Source organism: Rhineura floridana, chromosome 1 (assembly GCF_030035675.1).
Source record: "Rhineura floridana isolate rRhiFlo1 chromosome 1, rRhiFlo1.hap2, whole genome shotgun sequence".
Classification (NCBI taxonomy): domain Eukaryota; kingdom Metazoa; phylum Chordata; class Lepidosauria; order Squamata; family Rhineuridae; genus Rhineura; species Rhineura floridana.
The window spans coordinates 96,141,801-96,168,500 of NC_084480.1; the positions used below are offsets into that span (position 1 = coordinate 96,141,801).

At 41.5% G+C, this 26,700-nt stretch overlaps 3 protein-coding genes across 5 annotated transcripts in view; 2 read left to right on the forward strand and 1 right to left on the reverse strand.

The window, feature by feature from the left end:
- Window positions 1-8,196, forward strand: ISCA1 (iron-sulfur cluster assembly 1). Its single transcript, XM_061626793.1, has 4 exons — window positions 1-211; window positions 6,004-6,057; window positions 7,088-7,193; window positions 7,906-8,196. The coding sequence occupies exons 1-4, from the start codon at window positions 131-133 to the stop codon at window positions 8,052-8,054; spliced, it is 390 nt and encodes a 129-aa protein (XP_061482777.1). The 5' UTR covers window positions 1-130; the 3' UTR covers window positions 8,055-8,196.
- On the reverse strand, window positions 3,935-17,187 carry LOC133384897 (uncharacterized). 2 transcript variants are annotated; one of them, XM_061626779.1, is made up of 2 exons: window positions 16,715-17,187; window positions 3,935-5,611 (listed from the first exon to the last, which is right to left on the reverse strand). In XM_061626779.1, the coding sequence occupies exon 2, from the start codon at window positions 4,811-4,813 to the stop codon at window positions 4,163-4,165; it is 651 nt and encodes a 216-aa protein (XP_061482763.1). In that variant the 5' UTR covers window positions 4,814-5,611; window positions 16,715-17,187; the 3' UTR covers window positions 3,935-4,162. The 2 variants fall into 2 exon arrangements, with proteins under 2 accessions (XP_061482763.1, XP_061482754.1); XM_061626770.1 differs by lacking the exon at window positions 16,715-17,187 and adding an exon at window positions 15,712-15,925.
- LOC133384877 (protein starmaker-like) overlaps window positions 16,814-26,700 on the forward strand; it is a 22,009-nt gene continuing 12,122 nt past the window's right edge. Inside the window, exons 1-3 of one of the 2 annotated variants that reach the window (XM_061626718.1) lie at window positions 16,814-17,262; window positions 20,915-21,025; window positions 25,735-25,794. In XM_061626718.1, coding sequence (XP_061482702.1) covers window positions 20,951-21,025; window positions 25,735-25,794 — 135 coding nt within the window. In that variant the 5' untranslated portion in view covers window positions 16,814-17,262; window positions 20,915-20,950. The remainder of the gene's footprint in view (window positions 17,263-20,914; window positions 21,026-25,734; window positions 25,795-26,700) is intronic. The other variant, XM_061626728.1, reaches the window with a different exon arrangement.

Genomic DNA, 26,700 nt, shown 5'->3' on the forward strand with positions numbered 1-26,700 from the left:
CATCCTAAACCTGCCGCCTCCTCCAGTGACGCTTGAGCGCGCCGGACGTCGAGTTCTGCGTCTCCGTCCGCTGTGTCCATGGACAACATCGGAGGACAAGGTTGAAAGTGGGGAGGGGAGAAGAGGAGAAATGGCCTCTTCGATGGTCAGAGCCACAGTTCGGGCTGTGAGCAAAAGGAAGATTCAAGCTACTAGAGCTGCACTTACATTGGTTAGTATTTAGAGGAGACGCGCACCTTGCCTCTTGCGCACCTCAGTGGGGGGGCGGGGCTTCTTGACTACCGACTGGTAAACAAGACTTGTGCAGGCGCAACTGCGGCATGGTCTTGCAGGCTATGTTCGGAAGGATTCCTGGGAGGGGGGCGCGGAGCTCAGTATGAACTATGGGTGGCTGTTGGCGAGGCCTCCTCAGCCTCTTTTCTGGCTGCCACCATTTTGTGGGGAGGGCCTTCTTATACTATTAACAGCTGTCTAGCTAGCAGGTAGAAATCCACTGAATAAATGGTTCCATGTCGTTACTTTTCTAGATTACTGAATAGTTTTCCTGGTGATCTTTGACTGTCCCTTACCCTTTAAAGGCCCTGGAATCTTGCCCCTCACCAAAAGAGGGAGGATAGCCCTGTTCCTTCACAAAGGTCTTGCACGGCTTTTCCAAATTACCTTGTATGCCTTTTTATGTATACAAGATGTGTTCTGTTTGCGTCTTGTTGATTTCCATGCCAATAAAGGGATTTATTTGGGCAAGTCATTATGTTTTAGCTAAGGTGAATAGATGTAAATGGTCATAGAGGTCACCAGAAAAGTTTCACTTGCCTATAATCTCTTGTATGTAACCATGAAAGATGTAGCCTAGTGATCCTCTGTATCTGATCACTGGAATCCCTTTCTGGTTAGAGTTTGGGGAAAGGAATATGAGAAAGAAATTTGTCCTGGGCCAACCCAAGTTTTGTTAGTCAGATGTGTGTTTCCCCCACACGGCATAACCCCTCTTATGATCTGGGAAATATGTTTGAGGAATGCATGGGGGGAGCAGGATAGTGCCTGTTAGCACCATCCTTTGACTGCATGTGTCTGGCCTTTCTTCTCCCCAAAATTTCATTGAATTGTTTGGGGAGAATGTGAAGGTGGGCTCTACACATGTAAGCTTGCATGTGTGTGAGGTCTCTTCTCATTGTTGTTCAAAACAAACCACAGTCCTTCGGGCAAGAACCAGCCTTGACTGTTGATTGTGGTTTATTTTGTTCCCTGGTTTGGATGTACCAGGGATTGTGGTTCTTCTCACATGCTAGCAAGAGGGAGCAAAGTAGTCAAGATCAGTGTATTCATGATAAGCTGTTAACTATAGCCAGCGTACAGTGCTGTGAAAAAGTATTTGCCCCCTGTCTGATTTTCTGCATTGTTGCATATTTTTGGTGCTGAATGTTGTCACATCTTGAACCAAACCTAATATTAGGGAAAAGGGATCCTGAGTGAACAAACAACACAAAAGTTTGATATTTATTTATTAAGAAAGTTAGGCAACATCCAATGTCCCTGTGTGAAAAAGTAATTGCCCCCCCTATGAACTCAACTCAATGAAAGGGATTATTAGGGCCAGGTGTTTGAATATCTTCGTAAACAATCAGGCCTGATTTAGGCCAGTCCTGCCCAATATAAATCTGACTAACTTTGGCCCTTGCCATCAGATTGAAGTTGCCAGCACACAGGTTCCAAAGCCACATCGTGCCATGATCAAACGAAAGTCCTGAACACCTCTGGAAAATAATTGTTGATGAATATCAGTCAAGAAAGGGTTAAAAAGCAATTTCTAAGGCTCGGGGGCTCCACCGACCACAGTCAGAGCCACAGTGATGAAACGGAGAAGGTTTGAGACAGTAGTGAATCTTCCCAGAAGTGGTTGTCCTGCCAAAATCCCTCCAAGAGCAAGGCGTAAAACCATCTGGGAAGTCACAAAGGACCCTAGAACAACATCCAGGGATCTGTAGGCCTCTCTTGCCTCAGCTAAGGTCAGTGTTCATGACTCCACCATCAGAAAGACACTGCAAACACGGGATTCATGGCAGAGTAGCAAGGTGGAACCCACTGCTCACTAAGAAGAACGTGAATGCTCATCTAGAGTTTGCCAAAAAGCACCTGGATGATCCTCAAGAGTTCTGGAACAATGTTCTATGGACAGATGAGTCAAAGATGGAACTTTTTGGACGAAATGGGCCCCGTTATGTCTGGCAAAAACCAAACGCTACATTCAACATGAAGAACTTCATACCAACGAATAAGCATGATGGTGGCAAAGTCATAGTTTGGGGATGCTTTGCTGCATCAGGACTTGGACAACTTGCCATCATTGAAAGAACCATGAATTCTGCTTTGTCTCAAAGAATTCTACAGGTGAAGGTAAGGCCATCTGTCCGTCAGCTGAAGCTGAAGTGCAGCTGGGTCATGTAGCAAAACAATCCGAAACACACAAGCAAGTCTACATCAGAATGGTTGAGAAACAAGAAATTTAAAGTTTTGGAATGGCCTAGTCAAAGTCCAGACCTAAACCCCTTTGAGATGATGTGGCAGCACCTGAAAGGAGCAGTTCATGCACAAAAACCCACAAATGTCACTGAGTTAAAGCAGTTCTGCATGGAGGAGTGGGCCAAAATTTCACCACAGTGCTGTGAGAGACTGATCAAGAACTACAAGATGCTGCTAAAGGTGGCGTAACCAGGTTTTGAGTCTAAGGGGGCAATTTTTCACACGGGGGCATTGGGTGTTGCTTAATTTTCTTTAATAAATAAATGAAATAAGTATCAACATTTTGTGCTGTTTGTTCACTCAGGTTCCCTTTCCTCTAATATTAGGTTTGGTTCAAGATCTGACAGCATTCAGTGCCAAAAATATGCAATAATGCAGAAAATCAGACGGGGGACAAATACTTTTTCATGGCACTGTATACTGATTGTGGATGATTACCTTTTTATTTTTTACTGAAGTGTATGTGTTTCTCAGTAATTTTTTGCATTGGTTGCTATGCTACAAAAAAATGTAAATGTACTGCCTTCAAGTCGATCCCGACTTATGGCAACCCTATGAATAGGGTTTTCATGAGGCTGAGAGGCAGTGACTGGCCCAAGATCACCCAGTGAACTTCATTATTATGTGGGGATTCGAACCCTCGTCTCCCAGCTTGTAGTCCAACACCTTAACCATTACACCACAGTGGCTACAATATTTCTAAAAATTAGGGGTTGGATCCATAATTGGAGTAGAATGCATGCCTGAAACCCCTCATATTTATGTACTGAATATATTTATTAGAACTGGTGATGTCACCTAAGTTCATGGTTACTTGGTTTGGATTACAAATTTGTGCGGCTCCTAATGCTTATCCCCTTTACAAAGCAAGCTACATCTCTCTGAAAAGTTATTCTTGAGCTCTTATTATAATCCCTCCCATGTTCTTTGTATGTTGCAGCAGCAGCATCTTAGGTGCATGCAGCCCTGGGACATGTAGTCCCCAGGATACCTGATGCCCGTACTAAGGATTTGGGTATCCTAGAAAAACTATATTTTTCTCAGGTGCCTGGAAAGTTGTCTTTCCTTCAATAATTTTTTTATTCAGATTTTCATAAAACATACAAGACAAAATCATAAAACATTCAAAGACAAAAAAAACAAAATCAAAAATAGTTAAACAAAAAGAAAAAAAGAAAAAAAAAACAAAAATAAAAAAATAAAGAGTAAAATATTGACTTCCCATTTGTCAAAGATCAAATCAGTTATAAGTCTATAATATATAACAATCCTGTCTCTTAAGTCATATTATAAAATCACTTTCCTCCAGTAGTTATCTTACTTAATCATCAAATCTCATAAACATTACTTTATTCTTTCCACAAAAAGTCAAAGAGAGGTTTCAATTCTTTAAGAAATATATCTATCAATTTTTTTTTTCCAGATAAGCATATCGATTAATCCATCTCATTACTAATTATGATAATCTTATTGTCATAACCATAGTCAAAATAAACATTTCAATTAATCCATCACATCAGAATCTGTTAGGTTCAGTAATTTCAGTAGCCATTGTTCTATTATCTCTATTAGTTCCATTTTCCATCTTCCATCTTCAGTAGTCTTGTTAAGTCCAGTAAGTTCAATATCCAATCTTCCATTATCAGTATTCCATAATAATCTTGCTGTCAAAGCCATAGTCATATAGTAAGAGTCTGATGGGAATTGCCTCTATCCCAAATATTTTCTTGCCATCCATTCTGAATAGGTTGCTGAAATACTGCTGTAAAATCATATCTCTGTTCTTTTTTTCAAAAAACACTGGGTCATCTCTTAAAAGTTTTTCCATTGTCACATGGCTGCAGTTAATTCCATAGATTTTCTCTATATTGGGCTCCATCACATCATTCCAGTCCAGAAGATTATCCATGCCATTGATAACTTTATCTCTAGAATCTTCATTAATTTCTTCAAAGATAACATTGAGATCCAAACAATAGGTTTTATTTCTAAAGTCCATAGACTCCAAATCTTGTTCCTGTTCCACGTTTATTCCAATCTCCGGGATCTCCTCTCTCACAGGGACCCCTATTCCAGTCTCCAGGGTCTCCTCTCTCACAGGGACCCCTGTTCCAATCTCCGGGGTCTCCTCTCTCACAGGGACCCCTTCCAGGGTCACCTCTCTCACAGGGACCCTTATATCTTTAATCTCCTGCTTCATTTTACTCAGTTCAATTTTCATTATCTCAATCTCATCCATTATTTTCTGAAACATAGTTATTTCCAGATTCTCAGCCACTTTCTTAATTGCCATTTTAAAAGAAAAATATAGGAAAACCACTTCTTATTTCAGCAACAATTGGGTTAATACTCCAAACTTGGTGACATCACAGTATAAACAGAGCAGACAGCCTTATCTCTCCAATAGTTAAGTAAACAAAATGCAGTTCCCAGGATCGAAACAATTAATGGCAATCGTCAAGAAACAGATTCGTCAAAATAAAATAGACCAAAAAGAGAGTAGTCTCAAAACAGTATAATATTTTTCAAAATAAAAATCTGGAATAGAAATCCCTCTTCTGTGTATATCTTTAGAATGCAAATCCAGGACAGCTTTTTGCAACAAAAACAGAGATAAGCTATTAATTAATGCGTAGCAGAGAGAAGTTATGGCTCCCCAGTGAGATGTCAAAAACCGATCAATCTGGCAAATCTCTTTTAAACAGCAACAATTTAAGTCAAGTAAAAGAAAAATATAGAAAGAAGGGTGCTTGCCTGTTAGTGCGTTCTCTCTTAGAAGATAAGATGAACGTTCGCTTTAACAGATAGAGCTTGCTGTTGAAAATCCGTCCCACCTTCGTCGGCTGGACCTCGTCCCATAAATTAATGAGATCTGGTCGTCCCAACAAAAATAGGCTTTGAGGTTAATCTCTTCGTTTCTCCCTACCCGGGAGAAGTTTAATCAGTCAAAAAAAAAAGAAAAAACTGACTGATATATCTGAATAAGCTTCTTTTGAGGCAGGAGCCCGTCTCAAAAGCAGGCACAGGCTAAGTCACCCTTCCCGGAAGTCGAAAGTTGTCTTGTAGCATTCAGGGATTTGAGCTATCATAGCTGCCATCAAGCCAGGTAAATGGAAAGGGAAGGAGGCAGTGAGTACCATGGAAATATGATTGAGAACATATGCATCAGATGTGTGGCAGCCAAATTTTGGGATTGTCCTTGATAAAACCAGAGTTGCTATATTTAAATATTCTGTTTGCTGAGCCCAATTCTGAAATAAGATGTTTTCAGATCTCTAGCTAGAATCTGATCCTAAAATCTCAAGAAATTAAATAGGTTGTTCTTCCTGTTCACTATTAGTATCAGCTGTCGATTGTGGGGTCTGACATCTTGTACCTAAACTATACTCTGAAAGTGATGAAAATAAAATAGGTTTTGATTTAAGATAACTAGATGTAATTGAGTATTCATCTAATGCAAACCTATTCGTGACAATCTTTCAGACGCCATCTGCTGTGCATAAGATAAAACAACTGCTTAAAGACAAACCTGACCATGTAAGTAGAGGTGGAGAGTATTCTTGACATTATTTGTAAGTTTAATAGTAGTGCACATGTGCTGCTGTTTGATATAGCACTAGCAGCTACCCTGTGATTAATACATTGTAAAATGGAGTGAATGACACGCAGTTATGAAATTTGTGTTTTAAACTTGAAAAAATACTGACCTAGCAACTGTGCATGTTCAACAATGCAGGAAGGCAAAACTGTAATTGGTGAGAACGGTTTGCAAGTCAGTGACAGAGATGAGGCTTCACAGTTGTTTTTTCACATGTATAATATAATAAAATGTGTTGAGCTTCTTGATATTATGTAAGAATGCTTAGTGATTAATTCATTCATAGTAATTTTAATGCATGTTATTTCCTGGTTATTTTAAGAGCCAATATAAATGTAGGTATTTTTTGCAAAATGTTCTGGACTGTGGTGTGACTCAGTATAAGGTAGCATCCTATGTTCCTACAGCCCCCTGCACCATGCCCTATGCTGTTCCAAAGGGTCCTCCAACTGTCTGGAGCAGATTTTGGGGTAGGGGACTGCCAAGAGAGGGGGAATTAGCAAAAATCACCTATCCCTTTTCCACTCATGGAAGCATCCGTTGAATCAAAGAGGTTTCCATCTGAAGAGGGACATAATTAGATGCAACATAATGAAATTTATGGGACTCAAAATTATGCCCAACATGTGCAGTTGACTTCAGTGAAAGTTAACTAACTTTCTCTTGTTTGGTAGACTTATGTGTTTATTTGAAGACAGGACATTTAATGAGAATTGGCTATTGGATTGTAAATTTGCAGGCTGTAGTGTTAACATTTTGCACCTTTTTAAAATAATATTTTAATATTCACTCTGAGTAGCAGTGCTGCATGTGAATGTAGTGATTATATTAGCTGATTTATACTAAAAGGAAGAACTTTTTTGATGAGTGTAAAAGTGGTTGAAAACAATGTCTATTTCTGCTGGTGCTATGAAATTTTTAGCTTCATATAAAAATATTTCCTAAGTGTTTTTTAAACTCGCATTTCAGGTAGGAGTTAAAGTTGGCGTCCGTACAAGAGGTTGTAATGGACTTTCTTATACACTAGAATATTCAAAATCAAAAGGGGACTCTGATGAAGAAGTAGTGCAGGATGGTAAGTGCATTTTGGAAGAGTCTTGTATCAGAGGTAATTACCCTTCTTTAAAATATTGTTAATTGATTAATCTCTGTTTTTTTTAATAATACTCAGTGAGAATATGTAAGGTAGAAGGTGACTTGAACCCACTTCATTGATAAATCGACTTTCCTTCAAATAAACATGGTACTGTTGCCATTCATACTTGAATTCTGTAATAAGCTATTAAAAACCAAATAATTGCATGTGGTTGCTTATGTGCAAATCCCACATACCTGCGTAGCATATCTGAATGTCTGTGTTTTGGACCATAATTTTGGACACTGAAAAAAGTCATTCAGGATTAAGCCAATCAAGACATTTTACAGATATGGGATCACTAATAGACCTCATGTCACATTATGATTATACAGTGCATCTTGCTGAATTATGAATGAAGAAAGCACCTAGTTTGCAAAATGAGCAGGGCATCTGTACAACAGTTCTGCAAAACAAAGCCAAGTCATTTAGAACTTGAGCCACGTTTGTGGAGGGGAACATTCTCAAACTGCAGCACAACAGGCTCAAGGTGTTTGTAGCTTGCCTCTGGGTGAAACACTTAATTTATGTTGATGCATCATGCATACTAGAACAAGGATTAGCTGTTAATCTCACAGATGTTTTGACCTGAGAAAAAAGGTTCAGTTTGTAGTCCTACAAATCTCATCATTTTTTTCTTCTTTCTACCAAGGTGTTAGAGTGTTTATTGAAAAGAAAGCACAACTCACACTTCTAGGAACTGAAATGGACTATGTAGAAGACAAACTGTCCAGTGAATTTGTCTTCAATAACCCAAACATCAAAGGAACATGTGGTTGTGGAGAAAGCTTTAATATTTAAATATAAGGACTAACTTCATCACTATTAACACCACAAAATTGCTTTCTGAAGTAATCACTTGGTGTGCGTGTATTTTCACATCCTTAGGCTTTGTAATATACAGCTGCCTTTCCAGGAAAATAAAAGTACTGCATTTTGAAAATGTAATCTGTGTGTTAAATTCCAGTCCTTACATATTTTCAGAGTTTGAGAGTGTGAAGGGGAATTCATTAGCAAAAGCTAAGAACACTGAGGTACAGTGAAAGGTAAAGGTGTCCCCGCACTTATAGTGCGAGTCGCTTCCGACTCTTAGGGTGACATCTTGCGACGTTTACTAGGCAGACCATATATATGGGGTGGGTTTGCCAGTTCCTTCCTTGGCCTTTCTTTAACCCCCAGCATTTGCCAGGTACTCATTTCACCGACCATGGATGGATGGAAGGCTGAGTGGACCTTAACCCCTTTTACTGGAGATTCAACTTCTGTTGGAATCAAACTGCAGCCGTGAGCAGAGCTTTCGGCTGCGTTACCGCCACTTACCACTCTGCACCACGGAGGATCCTCGAGGTACAGTAAGATATCTCTAATTCGATTTGCAGAGAAGTCTTAGTTGTTCCTCTGAGTGGTCTCCCCTCTGCACTATCCCATAAGTTCTTAACATAACACTTTACAGTCATGTGAAGTCCATGTAGCTACTTTTTAAATTTTGGATTAGAAGGCAGTATAGTATGGTAGGCATTACAAATCCTAATCATTATCTTATGCTTGAAGGCAGAAAGAAACCTTGCATGTACCAGCAATTTCTGAATTATACTTTTTCATTACCTTGTATGTGTCTTCAAAGAAACATCTGAATTATAGGTTTATAGAGTTGAGGCCCTCCGTGGCACAGAGTGGTAACTCAGTTGAAGCTCTGCTCACGGCCAGAGTTCGATTCCAACGGAAGGAGGAAGTCGAATCTCTGGTAAAAGGGGTCGAGGTCCACTCAGCCTTCCATCCATCTGTGGTCAGTAAAATGAGTACCCGGCATATGCAGGGGGGTAAAGAAAGGCCGGGGAAGGAACTGGCAATCCCACCCCATATATACGGTCTGCCTAGTAAACGTCGCAAGACGTCACCCTAAGAGTCGGAAACGACTCGCACTATAAGTGCGGAGACACCTTTACCTTTTAGAGTTGAGGTAAGCAACAGTGCAATCCTAACAGTGTCTACTGAGAAATAAGACCCATAGAATTCAGTGGGGCTTACTCCCAGGTAAGGGGTTAAGACTGCAGCCTAAAACTACATTTCAGACAGCATATGCTTACAGAGATCCTGCCCTCTCTTATTCCCCTCCCCCATATTCTTGTAAGAGGAGTTAATTTTTGGTTGCCACTAGGAGCGTCACTAGTATTTTAAGGAATAATCTAGCCAGTATGATTTTGAAAGAGGTAATGCAGAAGCCCATTTGTGTGTGTGTTTAATATTGCTTTTTTAATTAGTTATAAGAATGTCCTGAGGCTTATTATGAATGAAAATTCTATCTATGTTTCATAGGTCAAGTTTTTTTTAATGTTCTGGTCATGCAGCTAATTTTTCTGGGTCATATAATTTTATTACCTAACAGCTGGTAGTCTGAATTCATAAATATCATTGTTAAAGCTCAAACTAAATAAGAACAAAACATCTTGTTTATAAAAACAACTTTGGATTCTGATGACTGTTCAAGTAGGAAGTAAGAGTGATTTTTAAAAAACACTACTATTTTAATGAGATTTCCTGTGTTCATGTTATGAATGGATTTAGTTTTTTAAAACCTGCTTATATGATCTTTCAGCTAACATACTGTTGCCCATAAAAATGAGGTGGTTTTACTTTTCATCTGTTTAAGAAAACACAAAGCCTTTTTCTCACCCAAGTGTTTCCAAAGCGTTCACTGCCAGTTATCTCATGTAAGCAGACATTCATGCTAGTCTTACTGTGAGAGACAACTGTAGTACTGGCAGAATGATACATGTGTTACAGTATAAGATTACTAGTACAATAACCTTATCAGTTGCTACATTCCTTCCCATTTAGGCTTTGGTATTAAATGCTGGGGGTGGGAGAATCTAACTGTATGAAGCAAACGGCAATGAAGCGAACTGCCAAAGTAAGCTGTGGAATCCCTGTCTTGCAGATTTTCAGAGAAAGACTTAAACAGGCTTTTCCCGTACAGTAGATTAAAAGTGCAGCTTGCAGAATCATCTTTGTGAGACAGGAAATAGAAAGATGGTTCTGTACTCCTTTGGCATGCTGGAACACATGGTGGACATCCGATGAAGCTGAATGCTGGAAGAGTCAGAACGGACAAAAGAAAATACTACATGCAACTCATAAAACTATGGAATTTGCTCCCACAGAAAGGTAGTGATGGCCACCAGATTGGATGGCTTTAAAAGAGGATTACACAAATTCATGGAGGATAGGGCTATCACTAGCTACTAACCACAATGTCCATATTCTACCTTTCCTTCAGGAGGCAGTATACCTCTGAATGCCAGTTGCTGAGAATCACAAGTGCGGAGAGTGCTATTGCACTCAGGTATTGCTTTTGGCTTACTGTGGGCATTTGGCTGGACATTGAGAACAGGATGCTGGATGAGATCCAGCAAGCTCTTAGTGCTTTTGATTTCCAGCTACCTTGAACAGACGTGGTGGCCCAGTTTGCATGTCCCATTAAACCATAGTTTAAAACAATTAAGTACATAAGAAGAGCCTGCTGGATGGACTATGATTTATTGTGAATGAGCAACATGCTGGTGTACATTGCTCAAAAGTTCCCATGGTACTCCTCTCCTGCTCCTGCCACACCACAGACAAAACAAGCCGGACTCTGCCTTGTGTCATCCAAACCCAGGCTCCTGTTTGTTTCCTCCAAACAAACGATGAGCGATGGCCAAGGTTTGTTCTTGACTCACTGTTCATAGTTTGTTATAAGGAAACAAACAGGACCCTGGGTTCAGATGACATGACAAGCCAGAGTCCGGCTTGTTTTGTCTATGGTGGGATACACCAAAGGAGCTTCTGAGGATTGTGCACCAGCATGCTGCTCATTACATTTAACCACAAATTGTTTTAAACCATAGGTTAATGTAATGTGCAAACCAGGCTACCGATGGAGAGAACGTCTGAAACTATTGGAATATTTGCTTAGGACTGTAATATGGTTTCACCCTGTGAAAATTTGCAGTCTAAACTTCCATGTGGAGTACAATCCTAGTATTGCTTCTTGATGGATGAGGAAAGGACGTTGAACATAGACAAGTATGTGTAAGAATGGTGTTGATGTACTCTTAATTTTTTTTAGGGATATTGTGCATTCTGTTTTGGCCTGCAGGCCTTGTGAAATGAAAGTGTGCGCTTCAATACTATGAAAGTACAAACCATTGTGTTTAAATACCTTGCACATAAATTCAAAGTCAATTATTGTTAGCAGTTTAAGAGATTGTAACTTGATTAATAATCTATAATGTGTGCAATACTGTAATGTTGACATGTTGTAATAAATATTACCTTTTGGTAAACATGAAATACACATCTTATAGAGTTTTCTACAGCAAATCCTAAATGGGATTTTTTTAGAATTATTTTATTTAAAGGATTTTTACCATAGTCTTCAACAACAGCAAAAAGGCTGTCAGTGTTACATATTAATAAGACATTCCCTGCCCTTGGACTTATGATCTAAAAGGCACGACACACAAAGAAAAAGAATTGGGAAGGAGGAGGAAAAAAGCAAGCTCAGACCCAATTCTTAGTTACAGAGTTCTTGTAATAAGCTGGAAAAGAAAGAATTCAAAGAGAGGAGGAACTAAAAGTTGCTCATTTCTGTGCTGAATCAATTGGGAGAGACCATGCAGTCCCATCTTTCGGCTTTGTTTTCATTATTGATGAAAACATTTTATTATAATGCAGATTAAGGGATTTCTAGTATTTAATAAAGACATTGTAGGCTGCATCGTTATACGGATCCATTTATAGAAAGGGTGTGGCATCGTGGCTGAGTTACAAACTGTTAAGTCCTCAGCTGATACCTCATTTCTGCCATGAATTCATGAGGTGGCCTCGGGCAAGGTAATACCTCTCAAAAAGAAATGCTGTTTTTATTTTAATACTCACTTGGCAATCTTTCCCTTACTCAGTTAACGTAGATTATGACTGTTCACAATTTAAAATGTGACTGCACTATGCCCTTTCAGTTAGAGCAGGAGAAGACACTTGCCTCCCCCACTTTCTTTTCCTGAATGCTGAAATGTATGGCTGCGTAACTAGACTTGTGTGCACTCCCATCAGGACATGAACTGGCATATCAACTACCAACTGTTCCCAGATGGGATATTTTGGCTTCAGTAAACCCACGCTGTAGTAACCTTGAGAATAAATTACTATAATGTACTCTGTGTGGGGCTTCACTTGGACTTGGTTCAGAAACTGCATCTAGCGCAGAAAGCTGTGGATAGGCTCCTATCCTGAAGGAGCTGGAGTGGTGGCCAGCCTCCTACCAAGCCAAGTTCAAGGTTTTGTTGCTGAATTGTAAGGTAGGGATCACCAATACAGCATCTGTGAAAGCCTTGATTGGTGTGCCCAGGAAGAGGTCCCAGATTTTGAGCTTTCATTTTTTTAAAAGTAAGTCTCTAGCCCTATTATGAAGCAAAATAGGCTGGTATTCTTTCTGTGAGATGAGCCAGTTTGGCTGTTCCTGCCTTGAGCGAATTCAGATCTGTGACTGAGGAGTGAGTTGTCTGGACACTAGATAATAAGATTTTATTGAGTCCTGTACAGCTTCTGTTTTCCTCTCCCCTTTAATGCACTTTTCCTGCTTCTGTCATTTTCTAATATTCCTTGGAATCTCTGTAGTTTGCCCTACCTTTTAACCTAGGAACCAGGATGCATCTTTCCTGTAGTAGGTTTATCTAGGATCAAGTGCACCCTAAAAATTGTCTGCAAATGCTACTACACAGTAAGTGTGGCTGGATGTCAAAGAATCTCTTCCCCAATGGCATATGCAAAATGTTCAAACTTTGCAAAGAGGCTTAGGCATGTCTCCTGCTGTTCAGGAGCTCATGTCCAGCCACTCATTTGGAATTCGCTGTATTGTTAATAATATTATATACTTCAGAAGTAAGCCTCTTTGTGTTTAATGGGGCTTACTCCTAGGTTAGTGGGTACAGGATGGCAGGCTAGGTGTTAGTGTAGGATTTGCTTTGGGGTTCTTGTGCCTTTAACAGCTGTATCTCAACAACTGCGATAAGCAGGACATAGCTGACTTCCCCATGGTAAACACTGACTATTGATCCTTGAGCTTGCTCATTCGTTTCTTCTGGATTTATGTAGCTCTTATGTTATTGTTTAAATAATGTTGTACGCTGCTTTGATACACTGAGTGACAAGTGGTATAGTCATTTTTTCACAATAATAATTGATCCTGATGACATGGTTAGTGACAGTTGGACAGTCTGTAACCCACTTTACCTGCCCAGCTGCCATTTCCTTCATTGTGCCCACCCAGGTACACTAATAAAGTGAGAGGAAAGGGTTAATTTAATTGAATCTCATAAACTCAATTTAAATTATTGTCACGTGCACTAGTACTAGTGTACATATATGCCTTTTTATGGGGACAGTACCATGCTGGTTTCTCTTTTACCAGCAAGTGTGGAGTAAAGGAAATGTCCGATAAAAGAAGCCACACTTGTTAATGACCAAAAACTCACTTATGTACAGGTTAAAATGTGGATGGGATCCATTCCTAAATGTCTACATTTCTGTGAGCGGGGCGTGACCAAAATGTGATTTGCCGTTGGAATGTGTTTGTTAATGCGTAACATCTCCCCCCCCCCAAAAAAAAACCTCTGGGAAGAATGGAATGTGGTTTTATATATACCTTCTAGTATGCCCAGCCACTGATTTAAGAACATGATACAACACATTTGAAATGGCATTTATGTCTTATATTACATGCACATACACACCAATAGGCTCAAATGTACTTTTAAGTGTCATGTGTGAAACAAGTCTTAGTCACCCATAATATGAGGACAAAACATTTCTACCTTAGAAAATGATTTGGGAACCAGCCGCCCTTTGGGTGTTTTGGACCACATTTCCCATCATATGCTTAGAGAGAGCTTAAGAACTAAAGTGTCAATGTATGTGAAATGCTTTTGAACACTTTAAAGCAGGGGTGGCAAATCCCTCGAGATGCTGAACTACAACTCCCACCATCCCTGGCCATCAGCCGTGCTGTCTGTGGCTGATGAAAATTATAGTTCAGCAATATCTGGAGAGTGGCAGGTTAGCCACCCCTGCTCAAAAGTCCTGTACAGTGCACATTATTAATACCAGCAGTTTCTGAGACTGCCACCCTGATCTTCTGGGTTAGTTTTAAGTTGTAGCAGTAACTGCTGCAGTCAAAAGTATGCTTGTTTCCCTCAGATTCAGGGAAGAGCTAGTATTCCACTGTGTATTCTGGCAACCCTGTATTCCTTCTCTTGCTTAGTCAGAGACAGGATGGTTTTACACTGCCCTCTAGCGCATGCTAAAGGCCACAAAGAATGACAACAGCCAGTGATCCCTCTAGCAAAGCAGGCATTTGTGCAGCACAGGCACAACTCTGCCGTGCTAGCATGGGGGTGGTGCTGATAGCTGCTAGGGCTGGCCAAGAACCTCTTAGGAACATGTCATAAAACCAAGCCTTATGCCATTAACATTGTGTAAGAGGCACACAATCATTGTGCTACAACTAGGCATCCCAAGGTATTAAAAATATAGATGGAAGATTGCCTAAGGCTGCGTCTATAACAGAAAAATATGTCTTAGACAATGGTGTCCTGGCAGCATTGTTCTAAAAACAAAGCAAGGTTGGGTGGTGTGGTCATTCTCTTGGCTCCATCAAAGTTGAGACATAACAGGTAAGCCTGATTTCCAATAAACACAGATGTTAAATTCATTACCTACCTCCACTAGTGCAGTGCAAGCTAAGCACCCCAAAATGAAATGAACCCCAAAACTTTGGGGTGGTCAGGTGGAACCATTTCTCACCAAGAAGCTGATGTGGCAAGTAGCTGTGGCATTACTTTGCTGAATGTCAAATTCCCCATGAGCTGCAAATTGGGGTGTCATTTTATACTATAGAAACAATGGGCATGTTGGCCCATAAGAAAACCCCCAAATTCATAGTAGGGCAATACCTTTATTAGGCCAATGAAAGTTCCTACAGTCTATTTTTAAAATATCTTCATTTTTCTAAAATATAATCAAAAAGCAATTACAAATACAGCGTGCAACAAAACAATGCAAAAAACAATTGGTGTTATAGATGTGACTGAATAAAGAAGAATGGGGTACAGTTCTTTCAGAAAAGAGTAAGCCATAAAAGAGCCTCTTCAATACATACTAAAAAGCTTACGGTCTACCAAGTGTATCTGTCACCTCTGGATCACATCCCTCCAGAATGCAGTGTGTTTTGGAGAGATCTGTTCCTGCGTTTTCTATTATTTACAAACCTCAAACATGGCCACCATCTTTCTTTCCCGGGGATCCCTCTGCTAAGTCTACTCTGCTGCCGCTCCATGAATGCTGAGCACCACACCTCCTTCCACTAGCCTTCCATTGTAAGTGCTGAGTTGTAGGGGTCAAGCTGTTAATTAAAACCTACCTCAGGCAGAGAATGACAATGAAAGCGTTGTGGTCACCGATTTGGAGAAAAGCGGGGAGCAAATCATAACCAGGACACAACTGGGGAGGATTCAGGTTTACAGCCTTTGGCGTCATCCAGGGGTGCAGTCATCCACGGTCATGGGGAGTTGCAGACCAGGTACTTTTTTGGGAGCCGGGTCCCAGCCAGGTCCCTATGTATGAACCAATCAGCATGAAAAGGGAGCATGTTAGCCACTGAGAAGAGTCCTTGCCCTTTTGTGCTTATTGGAGCCAATCGGACTGAAGGGAGGTGAGTCAGTCACTGAGAAGACTCTTCTCAGTAGCTAACACAACCTCCCTTTTCATGCTGATTGGCTTCTACGGACATCTTGTGGTGGAATGTGGACTCATGAGATGACAGGAAGAACAAAGGACATGGGGAAAGCAGAAAAGGGATGGGGAAAGCAGGAAAGTAGCTAAGAAGAGAGAACGTTCAGTCTCTTGTGGATATACAGCAACTGTGAAATCCCAAGCACTCTTGTGTCTGTAATTGACCTATCCAGGTCCTTCCATATCTTGGTGCGTATCCCAAGCCTGAGTTGTTTACTCAGGTTCTCAGATGTTACTCTCACCCTTAACCACTGGGTAACATGCGGGGGCCTAAACGGTGACCATACATCAGTGTTTCCATTAAAAAAAATAGGTACCGTCCAGCCCAACTTATAGCCGATACTCTGCTATTGACTTCACTGAGGCAATTCTCAAGTAATTATACACAGGACTGCAAGCAAGCTCTTTTAAATTCGATTGATGAGAGAATATATTACAGCGTGATCCTATACATGCCAATGAGCCCACGGGTAACCGATTACTGGGACTGCAACCTTACATCCCCAACTTGCCGGCTGAAAACATGAAGATATGCAGCTTCATCCAAGACAATATACACGTAAAGTCCATTTAGTTCAGTGGTATGCAGCCTCCGGAGCGCTTGAAATAATAAACCGAGGGATAAGTCCTACCTTATTTCCTTTTCCCAAATTGAGCGTCGTTCCTTCAGGCACATCACTACAAATAAAGTTGTGGCGTGATAATGAGATCACTTTGAAAACGCTGATTGGTCGAGAGGAAAACTCCCGGCGCCCGGAGCTCGGCTGCCTGCTTAGTCCCCTAAGGCGCAGGCGCGCTGTTCCTTTCCGGCCATCGCTCTTCTTCATTAGAAAGTTTGCTTCTTATTTACTTCTATTCTGAGGTGTTAAATCCGGAAAGGCATCCAACACGCTTGTTTCTTCGCCCCTGATCAGTCTCTCGTCTCGTTGGCTTCTTGCAGCAACGACTACAGAGTTCTATTCTGCCCCATTTTCTAGCCCTTTGGGCCAGTCCAATCATTCGAGCTGTTTGGCGCTAGTGGCGGGAATCCCCGTGGTCCTAGAGAGCGAAGAGTTTTCATTCTTTGTCCTCCCTTTGTCCTAGCAACCCGAATGCATCTCCTCTCCTGTCGTCGCCTCGTCTGTGATCAGGTGCTCCCGGACGTTATTTTCTGCATTTGTACTGTGAGCGGCGGTGGCGGGTAGGTGGCTGCATGTTGAAGAAGCCTCCCACGGACCACCGTAGTCGCGAAACTTGGAGAGCGTCCAGACTATCACTATTTTTGAGTCGGGTTTAGTCACGTTGGGGCAAATTGGTGCGCAGTTATATTGTTTGGGACCTGCACAACAAACCTGGTTCCCCAAAAGATAAGACTTTTTGCAATAAGGGAAAATGCACTGGAAAGTGTGGGATACAACTTGCTTTATCCCAACATCTTCTCATCTCCACAGAAACAAATCAGGATGAAGGCTCAAAAAACAGGTTATTTGGAAGCAAGCAGCCAATGTTTACTGAGGATTTGTGCTGAAATCTTTGCACAAAACTTGCACAGAGGTGGCTAGAAGACGTTACCTGCTTACTGAGCATTTTTCCTTATAAGTTCATGCGGAGATTGCCTATTTCTGATTATTATCCCTCCCTTTCCAGTACAATTTCCCTTCACTTCCTACTGAGCTTTCCCCTCACTTTTCTTACTAAGGTTCTTGCAATTAGGAAAGTGAGGGGATAATTGCACTTCTAGAAAGTGTGGGATGGCAACCACACTTCGTGCAAATAAGCAGCCATCTGGAAGCTCCCTTGTCCAAATGTTGCAAAGATGCTTTTGGGAGCACTTCCCAGAAGAGGTTGGTCATGTTAGGGTGCTTCTAGACTGATGCAGTTTTCAGGTAAAATTCAGTCACATACCAGCAACTTAAGGTTGTGCAATTATACTTGGCTTTAAGCTCTTGTGCGACATACCGGCTTCAACTGGTCAAAAGATTCAACTAGTTTGTGATAAGGAACGTGACGGGGAAATGCCCTGGAAACTGTGCAGTAATGATTGCTTGCTGTAATGACATCTAACCCCCCACAAACAAATCAGAATGAATGCTCAATAAATAATTGATGTCATCTTACCTCCCTGTCTTGTGCAGACAAATCAGGATAAATTATCTGGAATGACTCAGCTCAAGGATTTGGAGAGGAGAAGGGAAATTGTTCCATCTGATCCTTAGCACTGTGTTGAAACTGATTTTTCATGTTTAATATTCTGTGGAGATTTGTTTTAACTGATTTTAAGATTTATTATTGTTGTTTTTGTTATATTGTAACCTGTCCTGGGACCTTGTGGTAAGGTGCAGATAACCTGATAAATAAAATCAGTAGTGGGCAGACACCAAGTGCTGCTGTGCTTACTGAGAGGGGGAGGTGAGGGGAGCGCTTCCTGGTGCAGCCACAGTGGTGAAGCCAATCTGACGCTCCTGCTGTTGTGCTGTCAAGCTCCCCTCGCTGCGCTCCTCCTTATCAGTAAGCAGCAGGGATACTTGATGTCCAGAAGCCAGGTGTGCAACACCCCGCCCCAACTGCTACTGAATAAAATTAATGACTTTTTAAAAATAAGGGCCTGTTGGCTATCCCAGTGGCTTTGTGCTCATCAGATTGAACACTGGAAGGTGGGAGCATGTTTTATTTCTTACCCAGCAGTTGGGTAGAACATGGATGGTAGGTTTTCCCTTACACTTCTAGATGCAAAAGAGGTGCAGTGCAATCCTCTGCATCACTACGCAGAGCAGAGGTGAGGAACCTTTTCTAGCCTGAGGGCTGCATTCGCTCTGGACAGCCTTCTGGGGGCCACATGCCAGTGGTGGTCAGGGCCAAAGGCAAAGGTGGCTGGAGCAACAAATGCAACTTTTACCTTTGTACAGCAAAGCTAGTTTCTACACACACACACACACACCCGCTCACACTCCTCTCTATTCTCCTTCCAGGCAAGCAAGAGACATTGTCCAGAGTTCAAGGACACATTCTAGACAGGCAAAAACACCCAAGGAAGGTGCAACGCAGGGCTGCTGAAGAGGGCATGGCCTGGGGAAAGGGGTGGTGGCTGGGGAGTGGTGTGTGTGGCAAGAGTCCTGAATAGAGAAGCATGGAGGGCCGCATCTGGCCCCCAGGTCTAAGGTACCCCTTGACCCATAATAAAGTCCCATTGAACATAGTGGGACTTACTCCTAAGCAAGTGTGTATATAATTGCAATTGTGGACAGAACATTCTGTGAAATGTGAAATCGGAACATTCTGCTCTTCATAGCTGCTCCCTCTGAGCCTTCAGTCCTGTGTACAGTCTACCTTGGGAGTAAGCGCCAATGAACACAGGTGGGACTGCTGACTTCTATGTAAACGTGTATTGGATGGTATTGCTAATTCTTGGACATTTACTTTCTACAGTAGTGGGAATTTAGATGGAAGTTTTTCTGCTTTCTGGGGTTGTAGGACCCCCTATGCTGCTGTTCCTTTGGTCCTCAACAGAGACAAAAAGCCCCCTGTCATGTGCTTCCACACAAGGTTATGGCGCATCATATTCTGTACACATAGATTTGCTGTCTGCTGCACCCTGTCCCACTTTGTCAGCTACAGTTTTTGGTATAAGGTTGGCATGTACCAAAAATTGTAACTCCCAACGGGAGTTATAATATCCATAGAATCAATCACGCTGTTTACACAATGTTTGTCTATGTCAGTTTATGTATCCCTACCCCAGAAAAAATAGTCTTGCAGTTAAAGCGTTCCATTTCAGAAATTTGGGGTGGGGATTCAATCTCATTTAAAGTCCCACCCCCTTTTAAGCACACTCTACCTAGCACACAGACCCACTGAAATGTTCATTTGAACAGTTGACGTATAGTACCAATTAGCTGGCAGGTATGATGTAGTGGTTACAGCACTGGACTAGGACCTGGTTGACCAGGGTTCAAATCTCCACTCAGAGTCTCTCAGCCTAACCTACCTCACAGGGTAGTTGCAAAGATAAAATGGGAAGGAGAACTATGTACACCACCTTGAGCTCCTTGCAGGAAAGGTGGGATATAATAATAAATATGTATTTCTGCAACAGGGATAAGGAGCCTGTGGTCCTCCAGTTGTTGTTGGACTCTAACTCCCATCAGGCAGCATGGGCAATGGTCAGGGAATATGGGAGTGGTAGTTCAGTAACATTTAGAGGGCCACAGGTTTTCAATCCCTGTTTGAAGGAAGAGTCACATATTTTGACCAGAAGAGCAAAAGACACCCACCTTTTGCACTCCCTAGCTATTGCCTGACCTGATGGGACATCCATGTTTCTAGAGCTGTCACCTATCTTGTTTCATTCGCTATTTGCTGTCACTTTTGTATCCATCTTGTTTAGTACCGATACTTTGATGCTCCAACAAATGCAACTGTGTATTGCAGGGATGGGAAACCTGTGGCCCTTTGGATGTTGCTGAACTCCACCTCCCATCAACCCTAGTCAGCATGGCGAATGGTCAGAGCTGATGGGAGATGGAGTCCAGCAATATCTGTAAGGCCACAGCTTCCCCACCCATGATGTATTGTGTATAAACCTTTGGACCCCCATTTTTCTTGTTTTCTGTCTCTCTCACCAAATACACCATAGCTATCAGGATGTTGCTTTACATTTCCGTTGTCTTTAGGCTTCATCTTGGGTTTTTTCCTCCACTACCCATACGTATATATGTATGTATATGTGTATCTACAACCTTCTTGGTACCTTTTGTGCCTCTGATGAAGTTGGCTCTTGCCCCTGAAAGTGCATGCCACAATTAGGCTGATTAATATTTGAAATGCCCCATATCCTTCTTTGTCTTTTTTCCCAGAACTGAGTTTTTTTGCTTTGTCGGTAAAGAGCAGCCATGATGAGTCAAGCCAAAGATGACGAGGCAACAGAGGATGAGGAGAAGAATAAGTTATTTCCCTTCAGCTACAGAGTGAGTGATTCACAGTGAAAAAGTGATAGCAATTCTGCAGTCTTTTCCACCCTATCTATCTATCTATCTATCTATCTATCTATCTATCTATCTATCTATCTATCTATCTATCTATCTATCTATCTATCTATCTATCTATCTATCTATCTATCTATCTATCTATCTATCTATCTATCTATCTATCTATCTATCTATCTATCTATCTATCTATCTATCTATCCTTTTCGCTTTTCAGTCTTTTCTTTTAAAAGCTTAAAAAAACACTTTTCTGGAAATAAATCAGAACCAAAGTATTTAAATACATCCCACGTACCAGTCTCATATTTACCCTGAAGGAGGACAGGACAAAGCAGGGACAATGAAACCACGCCCCACAACAAGAAGAAGAAAAGAGTAGTAGTCATGGAAGACTTCCTACTGCATGGGATTGACACCCAAGTATGCTGAGAAGATCCATGGACTTGCCAGGTATGCTGCCTCCCTGGAGAATGGATTGGAGATGTGACGGAATGGTTGCCATCGCTCATAAAGCTCACTGACAGATATCCCTTTCTTCTCATCCATGTGGCAACGAAAAATGCTGCCAAGCGGAGCTACAGAGAAATTGCATCAGACTTTGAAGCTCTAGGAAAGAAACCCAAGAGCTTTGGGGCCCAGATAGTTTTCTCGTCCATCCTTCCAGTACTTAGAAGAGAAGTAGAAAGAGAAAGAAAAATACTCCAGGTGAATGACTGGCTGCGAAGGTGGTTCCTACATGAGAGATTTGGATTCTGGGACCACAGCCATGTTTCCTGGAACATGGACTGCTGGCAAGTGATGGGTTGCATCTCACAAAGACTGGGAAGAATGTATTTGGCCACAGCATGGAGAAATTCATCAGGAGAGCTTTAAACTGAATCCTAAGGGGGAGGGAGACGTAAGCTTGGTGGTAACGACTAAGAAAGGCTTGTACACAGTAAGAGGAACTGAGAGAACAGCTCTAATGGGATCCAGTAATAGTCTTCATAAAAATGTAGGAAGGAAGCCAGGCTGTAAATCACATGGTCTTCGATGTCTGTATACTAACGCCCAGAGTATGGGAAACAAATGGGACGAACTTAAACTCTTAAAATAGGAGAGTAGATACCACTTGATAAATATAACTGAAACTTGGTGGGATGACTCCCATGACTGGAACACAGTGACTGAAAGTTCAAAAAGAACAGAAGGAATAGAAAGGAAGGCGGAGTCGCACTCTATGTTAAAAATATATATCCCTGCGCAGAAATACAGGAGGAGGATCTTGGTAGCTCCACCGAGAGTACCTGGATTAAAATTAACGGGGCAAGGAATACAAGGAACATGATGGCTAGACTCTACTACTGACCACCCAATCAAGGAGAAGACAAAGATTAAACTTTTGCAAAGCAAATTGCCAATGTTTCAAGAAGGCATAATATAGTTGTAATAGGAACTTCAATTAACCCGATATCTGTTGAGAGACAAATTCTGCCAAATACGGCCCCTCCAAGAAATTCCTGACTTGTGTTGGAGATAATTTTCTCCAACAAAGATGACAGTGGATGAAGTGGCAGTTCTGGGAACTCTGGGAGAAAGTAACCATGCTGTACTAGACTTCTTAGTTTTAAAGGAAGCAAAAGCTGAGAGTAGTCATACCCATACCCTGGACTTCAGGAAAGCCGATTTTAATAAACTCAGAACAATGGCAAGTAAGCTTTCATGGCAAGTGACCCTAATGAAACAAATGAATCTAAGATGGGTGGGAGTTTTTAAAAAAGGAAATTCTAAAAGCACAATGGCAAACCGTTCCATCAAGGAAAAAAAGGGAAGACAGTAGAAGCCAATGTGGTTTCACAGAAAACTTAGAGATGACCTGAAAACAAAAAAAGACACATACAGGAAGTGGAAGGAAGGCCAGGCCACAAAGGAAGAGTACAGGCAGGTATCACGGAATTGCCGGGATGGTGTCAGGAAGGCTAAAGCTGAGAATGAGCTGAGGCTAGCAAGAGATGCTAAAAGCAACAAAAAAGCTTTCTTCAGGTATGTCCCTAGTAAAAGACAGAGAAAAGAAATGGTGGCACAGCTACTCAGTGGAGATTGCAAAATGATAACAGTTGACAAAGAAAAGACAGAAGTGCTCAATTCCTACTTTGGCTCAGTCTTCTCCCAAAAGGGGGTCTGTGACCCTCCTGGCAAACTTGAAGTTGAAGTGGCAGGATTGCAGCTTGAGACTGATAGAGAAATGGTCAAGAAATGCCTTATCACTCTGAACGAGTTCAAATCTCCACGGCCCGATGAACTGTATCCTAGAGTATTAAAGGAACTGGCTGAAGAACTCTCGGAACCACCGTCTATTATTTTTGCGAAATCATGGAGGATAGGTGAAGTGCCGGACAATTTGAGGAGGGTAATGTGGTCCCAAACTTCAAAAAGGAGGAACCTGGGAACTACAGACCAGTCAACCTGACATCGATCCTTGGGAAAATTCTGGAGCAGATAATAAAGCAATCATTCTGTAAGCACCTTGAAAACAATGCAATGATTACTAGAAGACAACATGGATTTATCAAGAATAAATCCTGCCAGACAAATTTTATCTCGTTTTTTGATCGGGTAACCTCCCTGGGAGAGTGTGGGAATGCTGTGGACATAATATATCTCAACTTCAGCAAAGCTTTTGACAAAGTGCCCCATGATATTCTGATTAGCAAGTTAGCTAAATGTGGGCTGGATGGAACAACTATTAGGCGGATCTACAGTTGGCTACAGAATTGTACTCAAAGAGTGCTTATCAATGGTTCCTTCTCAAGTGGAGGGAGGTAATGAGCAGAATACTGCAGGGCTCAGTACCTGGACCCAGTGCTCTTCAAAATTTTCATTAATGACTTGGATGAGGAAGTACAAGGAATGCTTATCAAATTTGCAGATGATGCAAAATTGGGAGGGATAGCTAATACCTTGGAAGACAGAAACAAAATTCAAAGGGATCTTGATAGGCTAGAACATTGGGCTGAAAACAGATGAAATTTAACAGGGGTAAGTGCAAAGTTCTACACCTAGGAAAAAGAAACCAAGTGCACAGTTATAAGATGGGGGATACTTGGCTCAGCAATACTACATGCGAGAAGGATCTTGGGATTGTTGATCACAAGCTGAACATGAGCTAATAGATATGGCTGCAAAAAAGGCAAATGCTATTTTAGACTGCATTAACAGAAGTATAGTTTCCAAATCATGTGAAGTATTGGTTCCCCTCTATTTGGCAGTAGTTAGGCCTCATCTTGAGTACTGCGTCCAGTTCTGGACACCACACTTTAAGAAGGATGCCAACAAACTGGAACAGGTTCAGAGGAGGGCAACGAGGATAATCAGGGGACTGGAAACAAAGCCTAATGAGGAGAGACTGAAAGAGCTGGGCATGGTTACCTTCGAGAAGAGAAGACTGAGGGGAGATATGATAGCACTGTTCAAGTACTTGAAAGGTTACCACACAGGAGGGCCAGGATCTCTTCTCAATCATCCCAGAGTGCAGGACACAGAATAATCGTCTCAAGTTGCAGGAAGCCAGATTTCAACTGAACATCAGGACAAACTTTATAACTGTTAGAATAGTACGGCAATGGAACCAATTACCTAGGGAGGTGGTGGGCTCTGCAACACTGGAGGCATTCAAGAGGCAGCTGGACAGCCACCTGTTGGGTATGCTTTAACTTGGATTCCTGCATTGAGCAAGGGGTTGGACTCGATGGCCTTATAGGCCCCTTCCAACTCTATGATTCTATGAAATACTAAATTAAAGATTGTACCATTAAGGGCTAAGGGAGAGAATGATTACTGATTCTTTGAAAAAGAAGTTTGTAAGTTTTTTTTATTTAAATACCAATCATAATGATCAATTTGGCTATATTTTACAGCATTCTATATTGTTGTAGCTGCCCTAAGATCATGATTGTGGTGAAGGGCAGGGCTTAAATTTTATAATAAATAAAAAAATCCTAGCAAACACCAATTAATACAAGAGCCTAACAATACACAGAAGTAAAACAATCACTAATTCTGGGAGTTTCTTATTGTCCCATATCTTCCATCTTATCTTGTAACAACTTGAGGTTACTGCCTTACACTGTAATTGAAACCCCTTTTTGGGGGGGGGCTGGATTGGGCAGAGGTGTCCCTCAGCCCAGCCCAGGTGGTCTCCACCTGGCTCCACCCATGGAGTGATGCAGGACTGATCGCTGTGCCAATTCAAGGCTGGTGCAGTAATTTGCCTCCCCCCCTTCCACCCCAGCCAGCATGAGTGGCAGGGCTGCAGATGTGGTAGTGACCCACCCCTCTGTTAAGCCCTGACACTGCCCAGTTGGAGTTTGGATTGCATCCTTAGTTACTAGAAAGATATTCATTTGTAATAGCTCCATTTTTGCTTGGTTGATCTTAAGTGTAGCTATTTCCCCCAAATACTGGAAGAACTCATTTAACCAAGGTACTGATGTTCTTGGTCACTGGGGGAAAATGTGTAAGCTCCCAGACATGATTGATTCTTCACCTCAACATCATATATATTTGGGTTTAATCAAACTATGTTAGCTAGCCACCCTCTATGCATTTATTAAATTAAAAAGGTGAAAGTGGAGAGCCCTGTCCTACAACTTTTCCAAAGGCTGTTGTTTCAAGATTTCTGCCCTCCAGAACTCAGTTGTTTTGTTTTTCAGCATCGGGCAGCTGGAATGAGTCCAGCCAGAGATGATGAATCAGCTGTGAGCAGCTGCAGGGTGAGTGATTCACAATAAAAAAGTGACAAGTCAATTCTGCAATATTTTCTACATCTTCTATCTTCTCTTTTTTATGCTTTTGTTTTCTGAAAGAGAAAGAAATTGGTTTGACCAGCCAGCAAGGCCAATGGTCATGGATGATGGGAATTGTAGTCCAGCAACATGGGGGGGGGTGCTGTTTCCTCACTCTTGGCTTAGATGCTTTTCACTTGATAAAATAACAATGTTATCACAAGGTTTCTAATGTAAAGTGACATTTCCAGAACAGGTTTCTTCTGGATAGTTGATCTCTATGTGAGCATGGTTTTTTTCTATCTGGAACAGTATAATATATAAGGCTGATTTACACTTTATGTTGCAATCCTACTTGCCACAGATACATCGATCTTAGCACTGCCGTTTCCTTGTTTACACGTTTCCAGTTTAAAACTAAAATGGTAGGACAGCATGATGGGAACCCCTGAAGCAAATGCTTTATTTTGTAACTGATCTGTAGGAATAATAATAATAATAATAAAATAATAATAAAATTTTATTGTTAGGCCTCCTATCTGGCCGAATGAACGGCCACTCTAGGCGGTGTACATAAAATTAAATACACATATAAATACAATTATAACATCAGTCTTTTAATTATCAAACCCACCCACATCTGTACGCTATAAAACTAAAATTACCCAGGAATCCTATATGCCCGCTGAAACAGCCAAGTTTTCAATCTTTGGCGGAAACCTACCAGGGAGGGGGTATGCCGAAGATCATATGGCAGAGAGTTCCAGAGGGTGGGAGCCACAATCGAGAATGCCCTCTCTCTGGTCTGCACCAGCCTAGCTGTTCTAACTGGTGGGACCGAGAGAAGGTCTTGTGAGGCTGATCTCGTCAGGCGGCCTATTTGGTGATGCTGGA

What these genes read in the sequence shown, in the direction of transcription:
- ISCA1 (XM_061626793.1), top strand. Translation starts at nt 131, where the DNA reads ATGGCCTCTTCGATGGTCAGAGCCACAGTTCGGGCTGTGAGCAAAAGG. An exon ending in CTAGAGCTGCACTTACATTG is followed by an intron (nt 212 to 6,003) that starts GTTAGTATTTAG and finishes ACAATCTTTCAG; the next exon opens with ACGCCATCTGCTGTGCATAA. An exon ending in TTAAAGACAAACCTGACCAT is followed by an intron (nt 6,058 to 7,087) that starts GTAAGTAGAGGT and finishes CTCGCATTTCAG; the next exon opens with GTAGGAGTTAAAGTTGGCGT.
- LOC133384897 (XM_061626779.1), bottom strand. Translation starts at nt 4,813, where the DNA reads ATGGCAATTAAGAAAGTGGCTGAGAATCTGGAAATAACTATGTTTCAG.